A 12,454-nucleotide genomic window follows, 5' to 3' on the forward strand; every position below is an offset into this window, starting at 1 on the left:
AAAAAAAAAAAAAAGACAAACGACACGAAGAGCTGTTGACTTTATTTTATTTTTATCTTGGTTCTTTTATCGTCCGAAACGCCAATACACCTCACCTGTAAGATGCCTGTATTATGCATGCAATACACCAGAACTGACCGCCGAAAAAAATCCGCTACAGCTCATAAGCCACAGCATGATTAATCGCCCTCCTGCAGATCAAAAGAATACCCAAGGATTCCACCCTACAGAATAAACCTTTGCCGACACGAAAAACACCAGCGAAAGCAGATACAACAAGCCCGTAAACACAATCAAGCCCCAGTAGTCGCCACCGCACGCGGCCAGGATGTTGCCGCCGATGGGGATGCCGACCAGGCAGGCAAACGACACGAGCGTGTAGGCCGTGGCATAGTAGCGGCCGTAGTTTTGTGTCTTGCACAGGCGCCCGATGCAGAGCGGCGTGAGGCTGATGTTGGTCCCGCTGGCGAAGCCAAACAGGATGGCAAAGACGACGATTCCGGCCGTCGTCCCGCCCGCCGGCAGCCAGATGGCCAAGCAGGCGATGAGCGACTGCAGGATGGCGATGATGTTTGCGTTGGCCGGCCCGATGATGTCGGCCCACCAGCCGGGGAGCGCCCGGCCCAGCACCGAAGCCGCGTTGAGCACCGTCAGGATCTGGAACGAAAACGCCGCCGAGAACCCCTGCGCCTTTGCGTACAGCGATATGTACCCCAGCGGGATGAAGAGCGCAAACTCCATCAGGAAGATGCCCGCCGTCGTCAGCGAAAAGGCCACGTTGCGGAAGATGCGCGGGTCCGGGTGAGCGCTGGCGTTCTTGGCCGGTGGCAGCCGCGATCGGATCAAGAAGTTGGCCGCGATGGCCAGGGCGATGCTCACGAAACCTAGCACGCGCACCGCCCATGCCCAGCCGACCCTCTCAAAGAGGTCCGACAGCATCAGGGGGAACACGACGCCGCCGACACCGCCGCCCGTCGAGGCGATGCCGGTCGCCAAACCCCGGCGGTCACGGAACCAATGGCCTATGGCTGTAATGGCGGGCGTAAACATAAAAGCGGTGCCCATGCCGTCGATGAGGCTAAAGGCGACGACGAAGTGCCAAAATTCTGTATGGGCGCAGGTCGGTTAGCTATCAGAGCAGCAAGAAGAGTCAAAAAAGGGGGGTTACTGTCGCAAGTAAGCTGGCATAGCTTCGGTTCAAACTTACCGGTGCATATGCTGAGTATCATGGTGCCGGTAGCCAGCAACATAGTTCCGAGTAATATCAGCCACCTCGGCCCATACTTGTCAAATATGGGACCAATATATAAACCCATCCCAAAGGACAAAAAGGTATATATCGAAAATATCCAACCGACAGTGCCCTCAGAGTAGCTGGAAAGTTGGTTTTGCGCAACATATGACTGCAGCACACCGATGGTGTTCATGAGACCCAGGGACGACACGAGCGCCATCCAAGATCCAAGGACAACGAGCCATGCGCGCAGTCCACCTTCGGGGTATGTCTCCTCCTCGTCATCGTCATCATCATCTTCTTGGTCATCGCTCCTGTTGGGCGTTGTGCCCTCGTTCCCAGGATCGACACCGCCTTTCTTGCCAGCCGCGTCGATAGCCGGGTCCCTGCTGGCGACGACGAACAGCTCTGGGTTCAAGTTTGGCTGTGGGTAGTCTTGTCCAGCCTTTTCTGAGTGTGATATGGGTGCGTGCTCTGGTGTTGGATTCGTAGCGCTCGCCTGAACAGCATCACGGCTGCCAGCGTTCGTCTCAACCATGGCCGTCCCTAATACGGCCTGTCTGTCGTCCCAAAGAGATGTAGAACAAAAGTTATGCTACTGACTCTCACGTGCAACCATTGATTAGGTCAAGAAAGATTGCACAAGTCAATGCCAGAATATTCAATGGTCAAAAGCTCGTTTATTTTTATTTTTCTTTGGATGACACTGTCCTCACGAGTACACCTTTCATGCAACGGTGAAAGCAAAAACCACGTTTTGGGTGGGTAGATTGGGAATGCTAGTACATAGTACCATGGTAATACTGTGCGGCAAAAAAAAGTACTAGGAATCCATGACTCCTCATTTAGGTAACGAAATCGGCCCTCGGGAATTAAAAAAAAAAAAAACTTTTTTTTTCTCTAGCCAAGCGATATAAGTCAACTAGCTCTCCCTTGCAAGGAGGGGGAATTGGGGTTATGTGGACAAGGTAGGTAGTGGAGGTGGATATTCGTGATGGAAGATCGATGGGGAGTGGACTGGATCCGGTTCAGAGTGTGGAGATCTACTTTGGATGTGCATACAGCTTAAATATAGACTTCTATCTAAAACAAACACAAAAGCTCTAGCTTTCATTCAAGCCATTATAACTTTTGAAAGCTACCACGTGGTACGTTCTAGAGTCCATCTTGACCGATCCTGAGACAACTCGACACATTGCACTATACCTACACTACCTAGTACAGATTAGGGTTGTAGATCTTATTGTATGCCAATGTCGGCTGAAACCGATATCGGTGCTGGCTCCCTAGAACTACTGCACCTAACTGCTCGCACGTGGTTTGAAAGTTACAAACCATACTTATCCTGCACAATCCAAGGTTCTGTGGAATTATGCTTTCTGCAGGGAGCCCAGTTAGAACATGACAACGTTAGAGCTAGCAGTAGTAGTCCAGTCGCGCCTTGCTTTGTACCTTGGCACCAACTTGCAGCTAGACCGACTGTCTGCCCTGCGGCCGTCTCCGCAGCTCCATCGGCGCCCTCCACATTGCTTCTCATCGGTGCTCGGCAATCGGCAGTCGGAGCTTCCCGAACCGCTGTTCGGCTCAAAGCTAGAGGTGTACTGAGAAGGGCTATCCATCTCCGTGCCTGAGTACCAATAGACTAGAATAGCCTTTGCGAGGCTGCGTTGCAAGCTTTTCAGCCCTCCTCGTCGTCAACTTCCTCCATCATGACCTGGTGCGGTGCCCTATTCGTCTCGTCTGGTACCGCATTCTCCGACTCTTTAGAGGCACCTCCCGTCTGGGACGACGCTGTACCTGTAGCCTTTAGATAGCCCTCCTGCTCGAGCCGGTCGGCCTCCTCAGGTTCCAGCAGCGTGCCGCCTTCGCCTTTGCCCTTGGACAGCTTCGCCTGCACGACCGAGGGCACAAAGGCGCTGACTGCCTCCTTCCTCAGGTCCCTCACGACTGGCTTAGACTCGTAGACCACCTTGGGCTCTGTAGTAGCCACCGGTGCAGGCTTTGGCGGTAGACCCGTATCGCTGTTGGACCCTCGGCCCAGCCCCCTATCCTTTGTCAGCGGCACTGCATTCGCACTGCTTCCAGCCCCCGCACCAGCATCCGTATTCGCGTTGTTGCTATTGTTGTTGCCGCCGCCGCGCTTCGCCCTCCTCTTCGCCCACCACCGATCCAGAACCTCCTTCGGGATGGGCGGTGGCGTATCTCGCGGCATCGGGATCCTCGCCACGTCCTCGGGCACCTCGTCGCTGTCGCTGTCGCTATCCCTCCGCAGCTGGCCATCCTCGCCCCTCCTCCTCTTGCCCAGCGAGCCCCTGTCGTCCCTGCCGCCATCGCGGTGCGGCCGACCGCTGCTGCTGCTGCCAAACTGCGGCGCCTTGTCCCCGAGCAGCTCGCGAGCCTTGAGCACGGCCTTGAGTTCCTTCTCCAGCCCCTCGAGGACTGACTCCTCGTGCGACGAGAGCTTGCCGCCGCCCTCGGCCACAGCCTTGAGGTCGTCGATCTGCCGCTTGATCCCTTCTGGGTTGCGCTTGGCGAGGCGCTCGTTGCGGCGGGCTTGGACTTCGGCCTTGCCTGTTGTTTTTTTTAAGGTTTGATCAGCTGAGGTTAGTTTATGGGCTTTTATAATGTAATCAAGGTCAATGGTATTTTCGGGTCTAGACGCTTGCCTTTTTTTATCTCCTTCGCCTTGTCGGCTTTGCGCTGCGCCTGCACGGGGTTGTAATTTTTTTCTTTGGGCATCTTTGACTGCTTTGCCTGATTGAATATGGAGAGGATTGTTAGAAGGTAGCTAGAAGGCACAGTTAAAACGAGTGGGATATTATCAAGTTGTATTAAGTCTTGCAGAAGAATTGGATGGAAAACATCAAATTACGGAACCGCGACGCGCTGGAAAGACGCTAAATGGCGATGACGATGGGCGGATGGTGGGTCCACTCGCTCTCTGGAAGCCGCGTTTTTTTTATCTTATCTGCAAGCCAACATGGGTATCGTCGGCACCTGAAGCAGTTCCCGGCGCCTTGCATTGGCGAGGGGTTGGTTCTCAGGGAGTCAGGGATGGGACAAATCAAATATCCATTTTCAAATACCGCAATTGCCATTGCGACGACCTCTTCTTTCCCTGTACTTGGAGAAATGAACCTAGCAGAGCTATCTTCTGTTATCTGGGCTCTATATAGCGGATCATTTGCCTAGGTATTTACGGCATGAGATACAGCTTTACATGCCTATGTACACACAAATAAACACACATTCAATACCGTAGCTATTTGCTTAATTTGATATTTCGCAGGAAAATTCCTCGCTGCAAATAAATAATAAAATTCGAATAACAAGGCCTTCTAGTTACATATGTCTCACCACCATACAGGCGTATATATACCCTTTACACCAAGTAAATATTACAAGTCCTTCTTCTCTCCAGGGCTGTCCTTACCCTTACTCGCACCAGCTCTCTCAAACCCAGGGGGCGACTTTAGCCCCATGAAGACACCAGCACTGACGCCCGCGATGCCCAGGGCACCGATCGTGTAGGCCGTCTCGCGCCCGGCCCACCAGTAGATGCTCGTAAAGAGGACAGGTCCCAACCCCCTGCCGAGCTGGCCCCAGCTGCGCAGGTTGCCCAGCTTGCCACCGCGCTCCGCCTCGCCGGCCTCCAGGCTGCTCAGCGTGTTGAGACCCGTGACGACGGTGGCCGAGGTGGTGGCCAGGCACGTGGCCGCGACGTAGAGCGCCGTCACGGACGACGCGCGGCTGAGGATTCCAAAGGCCAGCAGGCAGGCCACGACGCCGATGCGGACGGTGAGGAGGGGCGGCATCCGGCGCGTGACGCCGCCCTGCAGGATCGAGGCCACCAGGCCGATGTAGCCGAGCAGGCGCCCGTTCTTGGCCGAGGTGTAGCCGAAGAGGTCGTAGGTCATGAAGGGCAGCGAAAATTCCATGCCAGAGAAAAAGAGCAGGAAGAAGAGGTGCGTGGCGTTCAACATCAAATGCGAGTTGGTCCTGACGGCGTTCTTGGGTTTCGCGGTAGTGTTGTTATCCTTGGTGCTCGTGCCCTTCTTGGTCTGAGTGAGAGCTGGCAGAGTCTCGGGAAGCGCAGCATACAGGTATACCGTCTCGGCTACGATTAGGAAGAGCGAAAACCCAGCGGCAGTGGCAAACGGGTTGGCGGCCACTAAGGGAATGGAGCTGAGGTATGCGCCGAGTGCAGGGCCGAACGTGAAGGCGATGGAGAAACAGGCCCCGATGAGGGCCATGGTAGAGCCCCGGCTGCCCTCGTCGGATATGTCGGTAGCGATGGCGGTCGCGAGCTGCACGTTGCCTTCTGACAAGCCGCCGACGACTCGCGACAGGACAAAGGTGCGGAAGTCGACTGCCATGACCCAGAGCAGCACAGAAAGAATGTTACCCATCATGCTGGAGAGAAGTGCAGTTCGGCGGCCGTACCGATCTGAGAGTTGGCCGATGATGGGGGATGCGATAGCTTGGAGCAGACTGAATAGGGCAAGAGTTGAGCTGATGTTAGCTTCGGAACGTGCGGCTGTCCCATATACAAGCTCCTCGAGGGCACCTACGAGAACAAGCTCCCCAGAGCTCCACCAAGCAATACGATGTCATATCGGGAATCGATAGGGCGCGCAAACGCGGCCTTGTAGGCGTTGAGATAGTCCAAGACGTTCGACAGGAGGGTACGGGGCCGCTCGTCTAGCAAACCGGTGGGCGCCTCGCTATTTCGGTAGAACTCCAGCAGCTTTGGGAACAGCGGAAGAATGAAGGTGAAGGATATCTATGCGCCGGGTGAGATACGCTTCTGTCAGCGCCCATATTCTCTCCTGCTTCATGCTGCAAAGTAGCTTGCCAACAACAAACCAAGCGACTTTTTTTTTTTCTTTTTTTTCTTTTTCTGGCTTTTTTAAAACTTACCAGATCCAACAGCAGGGAGATGAATATCACCCTAAGGACCCTTTTGCGGGTTGTGGCGTCAACAACCGCCATCTTTAGGTTTCTGAGATAGCGACCTGCGCTCTTGCTGGGATCGAGACCCTGGCGTGGACAAGGCTTGACTGGATGACGTGGGACCTGTAGTTCAAGACAAGAGCTACAGGGCGCGCAAACGAAAGACAAGAAAAAAAAAAGAATGAGGGAAAGAAATCCTGGTTGGTGCTAAGGCAAACCTTCCAGCTTCGGAGGAAAAGGGCAATAAAACGACAACGGACGAGAAGAATAAGAAGGAAGTAGGTTAAGTTAGCCTTCGGAGATCAACACTTGGGTGCAAAGAACTACCATTACGGAAAAAAAGACGCATGCGTGGTCAGATCTCCATTGCGCTCGAGTTCCGATCATCCCACCCGCGGTTCAATCCCACCTTGGGGGGCTTCAAACCCCTGTCCGAGATGCAGGGCTTAGTGACAAAGCTCCAGGTGATGCTAGAAAGGTCTGAAAGCCATACATAGTGAGAAAAAAATGGACTAAAGCTGGGGCCCGGGATCCCGGGAGCGTTGTGCTGCACTGGGTTTGGTTTGCCGCCCCGCTACCCACCCGCTTTTTGTGGTTCTTTGAGGTGCCTGAGCGGGCATGGAGCCTGTGCACTGACTGCATGGAATGATCCGACAATGAAGCTCGATTGATTCTGATAATTAATTTATATTCAACAACCTCCCTGACTCACGTTACCCGAATCTACTATGTATAATCGAGCAGCAATTTCCATTTAGCTAATCTCATCGTTTTCTGCCAAGCTGCTTCTATGCCTAGCTCACAGGGCTACCTCTTTTGATGATGCCCAACGATTCTGGTAGGGTTTCCCAGCGCCCAGGCAGTAGCACGAGACTTTCCCTGCCCCCTTGCGAAGATATAAACTACTGTTTGAAAGCCCTTGTCCTGATATCGTTGAGGAATATTATTTTATTATTCATCCACATGCAGTCTATCGCAAATTGCTCGAGGTATCGATCGAGCTCAGTCCATCACTCACTCAACCTACAATCTAACACAAGACGGAGTGGAGAGAAGCTCCGTTGCACCTTGGATCACACAAAAGCCCATTTACCAGAATTAGCCGAAACCCAAAGCAAGCGATTTGACGTTGGCATTTGACACCTGGCCAAATAACGGGGAAGATGTCCATCTAAAAGCGATATGTGACATGGGCAAACAGGGCATATGTATCCCGCGTGATTCAAATTTTCAGTGCTGTCTAGTCTATAATTTGCGTCGAAAGTGTTGAAATTCTGCATATAACGTTTGTAAAAGGCTCAATTAACAAAACTTGGACTATTACACCGTCATATTCATAAGGGCCATAGTCCACCGTTCTTTCAATTGTATTGCATTACTATTCAGCCTTCTTTCTTACAAGGACAAAAAAAAAGACTTACTGCGCCTAGGAAATTGTAAGCATTCATAAATCAAGAGAAACTTTTCGATAAGATTTAAGGATTTCTCACATTTTTTATGGGGGCTTACTTTTTTTGTCCTCTATACAACTGTCTTCCGACAACCGCCTTAGGATGGTTTTCATCCTATATATTTGCCTGGGTAGGATTTCCCGAGCTCAGAAAGCTGACATCCAAGTTTCCAACATTCGATTAATCTTGATTTGTGATTGGATTAGGGTAATAAATCAAGGGCGGATTCGGAGGTCCGCCCATCGTAAGTACCTAAGGCCATTGTTGCGGCAAATCAAACTTGATACTTTTCTTATCACTATGGCTACCTTGAGTACTTTGGTTTTCCAACGTTCCTATAAGTGCTCAGTAAGAGTTGGTGATTCTTCTATACCTAAAAGTTTGACTGTGTGAGCCCAAAGGCATACCTAACCTACGTATGCGTGCATCCACCCATACCTGGCTGGCTTTCATCTCATCTACTTATCTCGGCACGAATTTCACCTGTCATCCCATGGCCCCGGCAAGTGCCTCGACTGCATATAAAACTGTGTCTCATGGAGCCTAGCTACAGCAGTTCGTATGACGTCCGGAGACGAAAAGAGTGCTATGTTGGGTCCCGTTAGCCGGGCCAAACCGAAGTCAGTAAGATGGGAGGGCGTAGCACAACAGCATGGTGCTAGTTGCAGGTGCGACAATGATCAGTGTTTACTCATTAGAATCCGTTAGAATATATATAAACACAAGGCTCCAATCAGAAGCTCCATAGAAGACTGTCCTGGGCAACCACCAAGCTGGGTGCATGCTCACTGTCATTTGTTGTTGCTGCTGCATAAGGTAGAAACTGGTTCGTAACAGGGCCTGGAAATCTGGCTTAGTGGCTACCAAACGTGCGGAGAATAAATCTGCGTCTTACTGCGCATGCTACAGGTGGTCTCACACTCTCATTCCGCCTCAACACTTTCAAATGTTCTGGTTGCCATCATGAACCATCAATCAGATGCCTTGCACCTTCCTAATTTGCTCGAAAAAGCTATTTCAAGGCCCTAGCCGGAGCGAGACCTCTTTCATGGCAAGCAGGATCCGGGAGCGATGTGCCGCCACGTTCGCCACGTCCTCCCCCCAACGATTGATTTCTGGTCGATGCACCTGATTCTTAGATCAAATCTGTCCACAAATGAACATGCACCGGGATAACACTCCGTGCTCCTCAAGATCGTATATGGCCAGTAAAACCGCAGCATTACCAACAGCCATTTATCGAAGCCGTACCACAAAAGCAAAATTTCCCATTAACAAATTGTGACACAACACCTTGCCGACATTTATATGTAAAGAGAAATTGTTGCGGGCTGTGCATCGGGGAGTTTCTACATCTTGGCTGCTGCGACAGGATTACCTACCACATGAAAATTGCGACACTGTTGTGAAAAAAAAGGAAATATCTGCAGCAGGAAAGGTAGGTACCCGAGGCCGACCACCATCAGCTACTCAAGACCAGGCTTGGCTGGCAAAGCTGGCTAGCGCAGGTACAAGTTAATCGGCACTTTTACAATACTACCTGATACCACCAATACACGAGCTTAATGCCTTTGTATTTTCTTCTTCTTTATGTTTCTTTTCGTTTTTTCCCCTCCTATTCTTTTTTCTTCTTGCATTTCTCTTCTACCCTTCATTTCTCGCGTCGACAATAAAGCTCATACCAAAAGAGTCGGCTGCTGCTTGTCTACGGTCCGAAATTACGACCTGACCAGAACCAACTGCTTGCTGCTTTGCCCTTTGCTTCCGCCGCTACAAGGTACCACAAAGAATCCTCTGACCCATCTACGAAGTCGGTCAGCATACATCCGCCTAGGAAACATCTCGGTCTTCCCCTTGCGCCCCGGACAAATGGGAGTCGACGAGAAAAAAAAACACCAGTAGAGGGTGCGAGGCGGCAGAGCTTGTCCCCTGATGACTGCTGATGCCTTGCCGCGTCCCTACGTCCATCTTAATTTGCCTTCATATATTTGGCTGATCGACCAGAGACAAGACGCTACCGTTGCACTTCCCTCCCTTGCTGGCAGAAATCGATCTTCGTTTTCCCACTTTGAAGGTGGTGGATGGACCATGATTTGAGCTGCAAACTGCACAGTAGTATACAAGCATGTCTCGGCTAGGAACAGCTGGTGCTTGCATATGTACACATATTGCCTCACCACTTTAACCGTAACCCGAAAGACAGGGCCCAACCAGCCAATCCCCTGGCAGGCTTCTTACATGGGCCCAATGTGCTAATTCTGGTATTCTACCCCGGGGCACCATGCTCTGCGCCGCAAACTGTCTGCACTGCTGGGGTCAGGTACCGATCCCACCCTCCCTTGTCATCATCATTAACATCAGAGGCGTTTATACAGTGTGTATATGCCATTGGTTGTGATTGCTCGGCTCTCTCTGCCGTGTAGCCCTTACAGATGCTTCGACTTGGTTGGTGTGGGCGACACATCGCCATGGCTTCTGCAAATCTAGAACCGGGGTTGCGACTGGGGGACTGGGCTCGGGCTCGGGCCCGGGGACACTTGCCTGTTGTATTATTGTAACGATACACCATGTACAGAGGTTCCTCGACAGGATAGAAAAAGGGCAAGCTCCTCCTCCTACATCCTCTCTCTCCCGGGCTCTCACTCGGCTTCCACTTCAAGCTATTCATCACTGGTAGCAGTTCATTCGCTTACGTCGCTCGTTCTCCCTTACTTGCCATAATACTCAGTTCAGTATCAACCACAATAATTCATCTCGAACATAACAACAACTGCCACTATCTACCAACAAACAAGTCTACGACATACCTCTGCACAAAATGAAGAACATCGTCTCTCTCGCCTTGCTTGCCATGGCCACCTTTGCAGTGGCCGACTACGATGTAAATCACCTTTCTTCTAATGCACCGTCCAAGCGTTCCTTCGATTCCTCTTCTTACGGAAGTCACCCAAACAAGGGTGACAAGTCTCATATGCCCGACAAGCCCTCCTTTTCCAAGTGCACCACGACCACGACCACCAGCACCACTAAGACGAAGACCACAACAGTTCAACTTTCATCTTCATCCTCATCCTGTTCCTCCTCGACCTCTTCCTCTCTTTCTACTTGGACTAAATCTACCTCTAAATCTACCATGACATCTTCCACCGCATCTTCAACCTCTCCTACTACCACTTCTACCTGTCTTTCTACTTCGACCAAATTTACCTCCGTCTCCGCGTCTCTCTCTAGCACCGCTTTCGCCACCGCTTCTACCGCTACATCTTCCTCCACCCTGTCCCCCGCTTTTTCGACTTCTTCGTCCTCTTCAGCCGGAACCACGACCACTCAGCTTTCCTCTTCATTGCCATTATCTTCTGCTTCTTCTTCTTCTTCTTCAGCCCAGACCAAGACTCTCGAGACAAAGACCATTAACCATTCGTCCTCAAAGTCGCACAAGCCAAGCCAACCACCCCAGAGTTGGACCACCAGCACCGTGACCCTGACCTCGACCTCGACCTTCCTCGAGTGCCCGACCGCGAGCCCGGACTGCCCCATCAAGAAGCCCGCCACCACCACCGTCGTCGTCGTCACCACCACCGTGTGCCCCGTCACCAGCGCGACCCCGCCGCCCCCTCCGCCGCCGCCCAAGACCACAACGGCTTCCCCTCCTCCCCCGCCGTCCTCGCAGCCGCCCAAGACGACCGGAACTGCCTCACCTGCTCCTCCCCCTCCTCCTCCTCCCCCACCGGCACCTCCTGTGTCCAGCGGCTATTCTTCTTCTTCTTCTTCGCTGCCGCCTCCCTCACCTCCTAAGACCACCGTGCTTCCGCAGCCCCAGCCCCCTGCTACCTCAGCCACGACCTCTGCACCGCCAGTCGTAACCGCCGCCGCCAACGCTCAGCGTGCCGGTGGTATGCTCGCCGCCGTTGCCCTGGCCGCTGCCATTCTCTAAGCGAAGAGACGTTTTGGGGGGTAAATTTGCGCATAGGGTGTGTAGCTGGGATTTGGAGTTACATGAAGATATAATTCAATGTTGTCGCGCAGAAAAAAAAGAGAGACATGGTGTGAAATTGAGAACGCAAAGAAAAAGCGCCCCCTCACTGTCCAACATTTTGTTTCCCCTCCTTCCATCTTCCCCCTAAGTTAGTGTTTTGTTCTCTCCCAATCAGATAGATGTACTTTTCGACCTGGCGAGGGACTATTTAATGCCATGCACATTTGATTCTTATTACATGATGATTTCCATATAGCCTGCTTCAACAAAAAAAAAAAAAAAAAAAGACTGCTCTCTTATTACCCCAATTCCCCTCGGCGTCGATCGGATAAGAAGTGAAGAATCTATAATAAAAACCCCTCGTGTTCTTGCGATCAGTTCAGATCCCCGGGCCCATGTATGCCGATGACGCCAGAGCGATACTACGGAGTACATACAGTTACCGTCAGACCCCCCTTTGCCATTGGCTATTATTTTGAGACAACCAGTAAACGGAAACAAAAAGAGACAAGAGTGGAGGGTGGAAATTAGCTATGCATGTCTGAAGCGAGGTTGTATACCCAAGGGAATGGGGTTTAACAAGGGAGCAAAACAGAGAAAAGAAAGTGGACAGGTGTTTCAAAACGAAATAGGAGTACGAAATAAGGCAATAAAAGCAAACACACATGGTCCTTTTCCAGGATCGACAATCCCAAAACGCCCGCTTGGACTGCTTTGTTCTACATGCCCCCCGGGAACCGACGACGCCCAATGAGACCACGTCGATCCGTTAGGAACCTTCTTGGAACTTCTGATGCTAGCCTATTAAAGATGCAGTCTTGGCAGTAACCCTTTGCCAGT

The 12,454-nt window shown here is 51.7% G+C and overlaps 4 protein-coding genes across 4 annotated transcripts; 1 reads left to right on the forward strand and 3 right to left on the reverse strand.

The window, feature by feature from the left end:
• Positions 1-186: 186 nt before the first annotated feature.
• PgNI_10678 (uncharacterized protein) lies at positions 187-1,829 on the reverse strand (the record flags this gene model as incomplete). The annotated part of the gene is made up of 2 exons (XM_031130651.1): positions 187-1,106; positions 1,208-1,829. Coding segments are annotated over 2 exons (1,530 nt in total), but the record flags the coding sequence as incomplete, so codon positions are not given.
• Positions 1,830-2,912: 1,083 nt separating this feature from the next.
• On the reverse strand, positions 2,913-3,973 carry PgNI_10679 (uncharacterized protein; the record flags this gene model as incomplete). Its single annotated transcript, XM_031130652.1, has 2 exons — positions 2,913-3,805; positions 3,895-3,973. 2 exons carry the CDS (start codon positions 3,971-3,973, stop codon positions 2,913-2,915), a joined length of 972 nt encoding a protein of 323 aa, XP_030979875.1.
• Positions 3,974-4,520: 547 nt separating this feature from the next.
• PgNI_10680 (uncharacterized protein) lies at positions 4,521-6,624 on the reverse strand. Its single transcript, XM_031130653.1, has 3 exons — positions 6,155-6,624; positions 5,806-6,017; positions 4,521-5,725 (listed from the first exon to the last, which is right to left on the reverse strand). Exons 1-3 carry the CDS (start codon positions 6,224-6,226, stop codon positions 4,633-4,635), a joined length of 1,377 nt encoding a protein of 458 aa, XP_030980450.1. The 5' UTR covers positions 6,227-6,624; the 3' UTR covers positions 4,521-4,632.
• A 3,832-nt stretch (positions 6,625-10,456) lies between these two features.
• PgNI_10681 (uncharacterized protein) lies at positions 10,457-11,572 on the forward strand (the record flags this gene model as incomplete). The annotated part of the gene is made up of 1 exon (XM_031130654.1): positions 10,457-11,572. The coding sequence occupies one exon, from the start codon at positions 10,457-10,459 to the stop codon at positions 11,570-11,572; it is 1,116 nt and encodes a 371-aa protein (XP_030980451.1).
• Between the last annotated feature and the right edge of the window lie 882 nt (positions 11,573-12,454).

This window comes from Pyricularia grisea, chromosome VII, assembly GCF_004355905.1.
Source record: "Pyricularia grisea strain NI907 chromosome VII, whole genome shotgun sequence".
NCBI lineage: Eukaryota > Fungi > Ascomycota > Sordariomycetes > Magnaporthales > Pyriculariaceae > Pyricularia > Pyricularia grisea.